Source organism: Setaria italica, chromosome III (assembly GCF_000263155.2).
Source record: "Setaria italica strain Yugu1 chromosome III, Setaria_italica_v2.0, whole genome shotgun sequence".
Classification (NCBI taxonomy): domain Eukaryota; kingdom Viridiplantae; phylum Streptophyta; class Magnoliopsida; order Poales; family Poaceae; genus Setaria; species Setaria italica.
The window spans coordinates 45,744,070-45,752,853 of record NC_028452.1 but is presented as its reverse complement, the minus strand read 5'-3'; the positions used below and the strand labels follow the sequence as shown (position 1 = coordinate 45,752,853).

At 46.5% G+C, this 8,784-nt stretch overlaps 1 protein-coding gene across 1 annotated transcript; it reads left to right on the top strand.

Moving 5' to 3' along the window:
- Positions 1-4,016: 4,016 nt before the first annotated feature.
- On the top strand, positions 4,017-5,530 carry LOC101761085 (polyamine oxidase). The gene is made up of 6 exons (XM_022825309.1): positions 4,017-4,266; positions 4,343-4,486; positions 4,601-4,750; positions 4,875-5,132; positions 5,260-5,341; positions 5,454-5,530. The coding sequence occupies exons 1-6, from the start codon at positions 4,042-4,044 to the stop codon at positions 5,528-5,530; spliced, it is 936 nt and encodes a 311-aa protein (XP_022681044.1). The 5' UTR covers positions 4,017-4,041.
- Positions 5,531-8,784: the final 3,254 nt, after the last annotated feature.

The window sequence follows — 8,784 nt, the reverse complement described above, 5'->3', positions numbered from 1 at the left end:
GCTCTCTAGCCGATAGCCTGCATCGGCTGTTTAGCCGATTGCACGTGCTTTAATGCCCATGGCATGTTTTCATGGTTCTATTGAAGTATAGATAGATTTGTTTACTTTGAAGGTTTAATCTATTATCCTTATTATGGCTGCCATCGACCCGATCGAACCCCACTGTTAAGGATAATAGGGAAGATTTGATGAGTCATAGATCTGTTTATATCAAGCAGTTGACTGTTAGCTTCTGTTTCTTATCGACTTTCTAGCTGATAGCTTTTATGCTCCATTATTAAATCGGCTTGGATAGCCGATGAGCCACTCACGCTCGTCAAGATGCTAGAATCGGCTTCATAGCTGATAATTAAGTCATCATGATTTATTTTGCTACACTATCATTGCTACTGGTGTCAGGATCACATCGGCCTGATCGGCCGGTTGCCTCGGACTTCAAAGGATTATTTTCACCTTGTCAGTTGAATGGTCAAACTGACTGGCTTGCCCGCGTATACCACGCGCGCCGATCTACAACCTATACTTCAACGAAGCAGAACTCTTAGGTTTCGTGTGTTAGTACGTGAAGGTGATGGCATGATTTTTGCATCAACACACTTTTTGGTTACTGCACCAAGTTTTGGTGTCAACAGGGTTCAACACACCTAGGTAAACCTTAAGCTAATTAATATAAAAGATACTAAATTTTAGATGGGTGGATCAAATAGGGTCATAGTTGAAAGTAGGATGACTCCGTGTTTTTCTCGAGAACTTGCGCATTCCATCAAGAAGATCCAACACGTGTAACACTTCTCCGTTGAATTGAAGACCCTGTTGTTAGGTTCCAACCACGATAACCCCTTTCTGTTTCAAAAAATACGATGTTACTAGAATCGTGTCTGTGCATTGCTACGGGCAATATAGGTAAATGACATTCTAGTCTTATTGGTTAATTCAGTAGACAATGTAAATCATGCTTGATTATGTTTTTTTCTAAATATGATTGTCCAAAATATATTGCATACATCTAACTTTATTCATGAAGCATACAGGGCATGTCATATTCATCCCTATTGTAGGAGCAAACAAATTGAATATATATTATGGGGAGTGATCCATTGGGTTATATCTAGGGTTCACTATTGCTATTGAGTCTTTATGTAGAGTGTTGCGATGTAATTCTCGACGTGCTTTATATTGGTCCATCTTCGCCTCCTTCTGTTCAAGCTTCATATTACGTGCACTAGTAGAGAACTGACTTTCGATGCGCCCCCTTTTAATTCCGGTTTAAAGTAGACCCGGTATAAAAGGGGGTGCGCGGAGCATTACTCCCGGTTGGTATTTGCAACCGGAACTAAAAGTCACCTTTTGTCCCGGTTCAAAAATCAGCCACCCGTGGGGGACCCTTTAGTCCCGGGTGAAAAAATCAGCTACCCGTGGGAGACCCTTTTATCTCGGGTGGTAAGAATAACCGGGACTAAAGGTCACCCTTTTAATCCCGGTTGGTGTTACCACTCGGGACTAAAACTCACGACACCAACCGGGATAAAATGGGGTCTTTTATCCCGATTGGAAAAGGATCCCTCACGGATGGTTAAAAAAGAACTAAAGCCCTCGGACCCTTTTATCCCGATTTGTAGTACCAACCGGGGTAAAAGGAGGTCTTTTATCCCGGTTGGAAACACTAACCGGGATAAAAGGGTCCCCCACGTGTGGCTGGGACAAAACTAATCCTTCAGACCCTTTTATCCCGGTTTGTGATACCAACCGGGATAAAAGAGGGTATTTTATCCCGGTTGGTGTTTCCAACCGGGATAAAAGGGTCCCCATGAGTTAGTATAAAAGGATTAGATCCCCTATATAGTTAAATGTGGTGTGTAGGTGGGATGGCAAGGAAGGTACGCGTGAGGCTTGAGGTGTCGTGGGTTCGAATCCCACGAACCGCGCACGCACATATTTCGCATGAAAATCGCGTGACTTGTGACTTGCGCGTGGAGAGGCCTCCCGGGACCCCCGGGAATTTATTTATTTTTCAAATTGTTTTGCAAAACCATTTATCCCAGTTGGTATTACTAACCGGGATAAAAGAGGTCCTGTACTGCGCCTGGCGTGGTAGCTCATTTAGTCCCGATTGATATTACCAACCGGGACTAAAGGGTATCTTTAGTCCCGGTTGAGAGACCCGGGATAAAAGACATCCACCTTTTGTCCCGATTGCTTTATCCCGAATAGTTTTTCGAGAGATTTGTACCCTTCCAACCGGAACTAATACTCAGTTTTCTACTAGTCGCGCATTTTGACGATCACGTATTGCTTGTCTCTGCTTAGGTGCCATATTTGCATATCGTGCCCTATCTTCTGCATGCCTTGATTCGATTTGCTCACCTATTATTTCTGTCTCTGTTCTACTCTATTTTTATCAGAAGTAATATTTTCACCTAAAAAAATGGACCCAATCAGAGTCGCTAATGACAGCTAAGCATATAGTTAAGCTACATAATTAACATTGTGATGAGTCGTGGGTGTCTAAATTGTAAATTTTTTGTTGTTTGATCCTTGAGCTAAAGTCTAGTTTGTGTCACATCGAATCTTTGGAGGCTAATTAGGAGGACTAAATATGAGTTAATTATAAAACTAATTACATAGATGGAGGCTAATTCATGAGATGAATTTATTAAGCGTAATTAATTCATGATTAGCACATATTTACGGTAGCATCACATTGTCAAATCACGGACTAATTAGGTTTAATAGATTCGTCTCGCAAATTAGCCTCCATCTGTGCAATTGGTTTTGTAATTAGTTTATATTTAATACTTCTAATTAATATATAAACATTCGATGTGACAGGAACTTTAGTCCGGACTAAAGAACCAAACATCCCCGCTTGTTTTGATTCAGATTTAGTTCCAGCTCTGCTAGTGAAATAAGCGGTAGTGATACTGTAAAAAAAAACAGACATTAACCACAACTGCTTGTATTTTTAAATATGAGGGATTATTTGGCAGAGTTGTAGCTGTCGTTAAACCGACTTTGGCTTTGGATTTTTTTGTGGAGCAACTTTTTTCTCTCTCTAACTTATATGGGAAAAACGTTTGGCAAATCAACTTATTTGGTTGTTTAAAATGGATGGAAAAAGTGAAATGTTCATGCTACTTTTTTTTCTCTCCCATTCTTTTTCCCTCTCTTTATTGCCCCCTCTCTCTTCTTGTCCACATTCTGCTCCCATTCTTCTCAGCGGCGCCGCACACCACCGTCACCCCACTACCCGTTGGCTGGCCCACCACCATCAGCCCACCACGCCGCCGTCCGCCCCCCGCCGTTGGCCCCCCGCACCGCTGCCCGCCCACCGCCTGTGCCCCCCGCGTCGCCGTCACCCTCCGCCTCCATCCCCTCCTCCCTGCGCCCGTGAGCCACCTCGCTCGCGCCATCGTCGCCTCCGCTCCCGGTGTCGGCCTCGCCCGCGCTGCCGCCACCGTCTCTCTGCGGCTGCCAGCCTCGTCACCGTGGCTTCCATCCCCTCCCACCGGCGGCCACACCTCCACCGCCGCTACCTCTGCCTCCGCTTCCCACTGCCGGCTCCGCTTCCCGCTGCTAGCTACCTCCGCCACGTACCGCCCCCACACCTCCGGTAGCCTCGCTTCACTGGCGGATCCAACCCAAGGGCAACAAAGCCAATCGATGAGGAGGAGCGGCGGGGAGCCACTTTTTTATCAAATGGCCCCTCTCACCGGGGATTCAGGAGCTTCTTTGCTCCCTTCCCGTTTAGAGCAGGAGCTGGAGCCCTCCCTCCAAAGGGCCGAAATGTGGCAAACTGCAAAACACTACTAGAACACGGATAGATCGGCATTTAGGAAGTTTTCTCCGAGGAATTTAGTAGAAAGCGGCTTGTGTTGGAATCCCGCTTTGAAGGCCCAGAAGTAGTGCTGATGTTTTTGTAACAACAATTTGCTGCATGTTATGGCCCCGTTAGGTTTCTGGGCCTCTTACTACAAACACATTAATTGATAAATCGCGTGCAAAATGGTCAGCCAGCCGAACGGGCCGGCGACGCCGGTGGACATGGCGCTGGACTACTACAAGTTCGACTACGAGTTCGCGGAGCCGCCGTGCGTGACCAGCGTGCAGAACTGCGTTCCTCTCCCGACGTTCAGCGACTTCGGAGACGACGTCTACGACGTCGCCGACCAGCGGGGCTACGAGTCCGTCGTCTACAACCTCGCCGGCCAGTACCTCAAGACCGACAAGTCTGGCAAAATCGTCGATCCCCGGTTAAAGCTCAACAAGGTAAATGACAGTAACGCGAGATCTCAAAATCATGTGTACGTGAGCATGTCATGAGTTTGGATTTGTACATGTGTAGGTGGTTCGTGAGATCTCCTACTCCCCGAATGGGGTCACCGTGAAGACGGAGGACAACTCGGTCTACCAAGCAGACTATGTCATGGTTTCTGCAAGTTTAGGAGTCCTGCAGAGTGACCTCATTCAGTTCAAGCCTCAGCTACCTGTCAGTTCCGGCCCCTTCATGGCGCCATGTTACATTTAATCAGTTCTATTAGCCAGTTAATTATATTAGCCTTCGTCATCACAATCATCCCACTCTTTCCATACATCGAATCAGGCATGGAAGGTTGTGGCGATCTACCAATTCGACATGGCCGTGTACACCAAGATATTCGTCAAGTTCCCCAAGAAGTTCTGGCCTGAAGGGAAAGGGAGGGAGTTCTTCCTCTATGCGAGCAGCAGGAGAGGTTACTACGTAGTGTGGCAGGTACACACGCCAAACTTTATAACTGCCTAACTGGTAATATTAGCCCGTACTAGCTTATTAGCAGCAGTAACTAGTGGAATTATGAATGCCACGCAAACTAAACATTTTGAGTCAAATTTTTCAGGAGTTTGAGAAGCAGTACCCTGATGCCAACGTCCTCCTTGTCACCGTGACTGACGAGGAGTCTAGGCGTATTGAGCAGCAGTCGGACAACCAGACCAAGGCAGAGATCATGGAGGTGCTGAGGAAGGTGTTCCCTGGCAAGGACGTCCCTGATGCGACCGACATCCTTGTCCCGAGATGGTGGTCCGACAGGTTCTACAAGGGCACCTTCTCCAACTGGCCAATTGGTGTGAACCGCTACGAATATGACCAGCTCAGGGTACGTACCTGCGAATCCTTTTGTGATCTCATATATCTTACTAGTGTACGTGATTTTGCGATTGTGTGAATAATCTAACATATGCATGCAATGTTATCCAACATCGGTTGTTTTCTCTGCACTCTAGGCGCCGGTTGGGAGGGTTTACTTCACTGGTGAGCACACAAGCGAGCACTACAATGGCTATGTCCATGGCGCTTATCTTGCAGGTACGTATACGTGCACCCACGAGGTCTTCATTTGCCTGTTCTTGAGCTTGCCACAGGGTTTCTTCTGATAAGTTTTGCATTTGCAATGCCAATTTTCGTCGTGTGTTGTCAGGAATTGACTCTGCAGAAATTCTGATCAACTGCGCCCAGAAGATGTGCAAGTACCATGTTGAGGGCAAGTATTACTAGGTTCCAAGAGGCCGATCGATCGTAATGCAATGGCGAAAGAGAAATAAGGCGGCTTCTTCGTATTAAGCGCGCTGTGGTGTGGTCTACCATCATCATCTAAGGTTTATGGTTACTAGCAAAATGCTCGTGCTTTGCTACAGTGAAATGATAATCGTATTTTTAAAACTCGTGGTTTTTTTCTATTTCTATCACTATATATTTATTGCATTTCTGTTAACATATGTCCTTATACTGAAATAATTATTCATTTTTCGAACACAATAAACCAAAATATTTATTGTTTGATCCTCTCTTGGTATGCATGTTTGGTTAATTATTTGTTTACGAGGATATTTAGTGTCTAGTTGTTGTTCATAATAAAAAGTGTTTGAGTATTTTAAATGGAGCTCAAAGTTTGAAAGGCGGGTTGTATAAACTGTCAGAATCAGGAGTGCATTGGAAATTTTTTGAAACTGAAACTAAAATGTTCAGTTCCTGACTGAAAGTCAGAGCTCTCAATCTTCCAAACCAAAGATCTTTTGAGCAAAGTTCCTATCTAGAACTTGCAGCCCTATAGTATCTCTACAAGTTTGGTTAAAGGCGCTTGGAGAGTTTGTTATTGGAATTTGGATGATCTGTGCTTAAGAAAAGGTGACCCACCCCCTCCCACGTGGACCCATCTTAGCACAACACGTGGTGCAAAGCGATTGGAGTTGAATGCCATTGGTCGGCATGGAACCTGATAAAAAACTAACACGTTTCAATTATCCTCACTCAAAACAATAATATATTTATTCATGTAATTTTTTCTATTTTACACGCATTGCACGTATCATGCCCAATTTTTTGACATAGGATACTTTTTTGAAAAAAAAAATAAACACAAAATAAGTGAGAGGGTTATTGAGGGTATTTCACATATCTAAAGAAAATCTTTACCACAAAATGTTCAACTGGCAAAAGTACAAGGATAATATAACACGAAGAACTTTTTGTGCCATTAAAGTGTACCAAAAATATTTGGAGGCAGGATGTCATGGTGCAGGACTTTGAGTGCTATAGTAAAGCTTTTCCTTAATTCAAAAATATGACACCAAGCTTCACCCACATGTAGAGATTAGAACTTCTTGTACTTGAAATGTAAGTAACTGATTTTTAAATTACTTGTAATTGCTCTGATTCAATTCTGAGATAACACGCAGCTAAATATATGTACTGAGTGATAGAGACCGCAACAAAAAAGTAACCCTACCTCAGCTGATTGGAGGGGAGGAGATGTGATTGTGCATTCCAGCCACCCAGGTCCGAGTTCTCTTCGACTCAAATTAGAGTGCCTATTTCTTCTTCTTAACAAAAAAAAAACTACCTAGTTCCTCCTAGGCTGGATCAACACATCATGATGTGGAAAGTTAGCGATGCCTTGTCACATTCATTTGCTTATTCAATGGGTCATTTGGCAAATCCAGCAGTAGTGTATTGAACACAACACTAAGCCATATTTCATGATGCTAGTAAAATAAAGAGACCGCAAATGGTATTGCAAATATGATTCACGGGTAGAAAACTGACCTTTTATCCCGGTTGGTAGGAAGCAATTCTCCCGAAAAACCATCCGGGATAAAGCAATCGAGACAAAAGGTTTATCCCGGCGTGCACGGTGTGTGGGATTCGAACCCACAACCTCAAGCCTCGCGCGTAGCTTCCTTGACGTCCCACCTACACAGCACATTTGACTATATAAGGGATGGAATCCTTTTGTATTAACTCGTGGGGAACCCTTTAGTCTCGGTTTATGTTACTAACCGGGACTAAAGACCCCATGTATTAGTCCCAGACTAAAGGGTCCGAGGGCTTTAGTCATTTGAAGCCACCTGTGGGGGATCCTTTTATCCTGATTGGAAACACCAACCGGGATAAAAGATCCCCCTTTAATCCCGGTTGGTAATACCAACCGGGACTAAAGGGTCAGGGGTCTTTTTACCAACCGTGATAAAAGGGGGGTCTTTTATCCCGGTTGGTGTTTCCAACCAGATAAAAGGCCCCTCAGGACTTTTTTCCACTAGCCTTTGCAACCGGGATAAAAGATACCGGTTGGTGAGTCTCCGGCAGTGGCCAAGCTTTAATCCCGGTTGGTGAACTATTAACCGGGATAAAAGGGGTGGATGGAAGGTGAGTTTTCTACCATGATTATAAACAAGTAACAGAATGCATGCAACTGCTAGGAAGCGCAACATAAGACGACTGATCTAGAGAAAGTTATTGGAATTGAGGATAACCAGAGGAAAGAGAATACAGCTCCTCTTGCGTGGCTACATGCCCCCAGTGAGGAAGAGTTTATTTTCAGTACTTGGAACTATTTCATCAGGTGTACAATAGGTAATTAGGTATAAGCTAAAACAGCTGTACATTCTGTTTTACTGTATAAGACAGGCCCTACTTCGGTGAAGGAGAAACAATACTAAAGTTGCAAAGCAAAAATCGCGATTCTCCAATAATCACGATAATTAGTGCTACATTGTATCTGAGTGGTGCACAGCTGTACTGATCGCCAGAGAATTGATGGAGGCAGGAGAGTTACCGAAGGGAGAGACCGCCAACGCGAAGACCGGAGTGCGCCTCCCACGCGAGGCACTCCACCGCGTCCGGTCAAGGATCCGCGCTCCACCCCATGACCCGGCCGTCCGCGTGGCCGGTCCACACCACCCCACGACCGGGGTCCGCCACGAGGCAGAGCGCTTGCGGCGTCTCGCTCGACACCCTAAGGGCGCGGCCGCCTCGTCGCCCCAACGCTGCCAAGCCGGTGGCAAGCGGAAGGCGTTCGTGAGGTCCCACGTCCTGACGCCGGCCTCACCCGCGGCCCACAAGCACAGGCGAGCGCCGCCGTGGGAAGCATCACGGCAGCAAGCAAGCGTGCGAAGCACAGTGCGGGCTTGTGAGAGTGCTCGGAGCGCGATGCGGGTCTGCGACTCCCTGGGCAGGTGCGGGCGCAGCTCAAGCGGAGACGGTCGGTTGGCGCACGCCACGGAACGGGCGGGAGGGTGGTGCGCGCGTGAGGCTGGGGCGGTGGCGAACTCCGGGAGGGAGCCCGAGTGGTGCGGCTCAATGGAGGGGCCAGACGGTGGCGAAGCAGGAGGCTGCGGCAGGGAAGGCGGGTAGGGAGTGGCTGGTGTGGAGGAGATGCGGCGGCTGCGGGTGATGCAACACGGAGGTGTGCGGCTACACAAGTCGGAGAAGGAACCAGAGGTCGAGGCAGAGATGGCGGGGGCGGGGGTGGA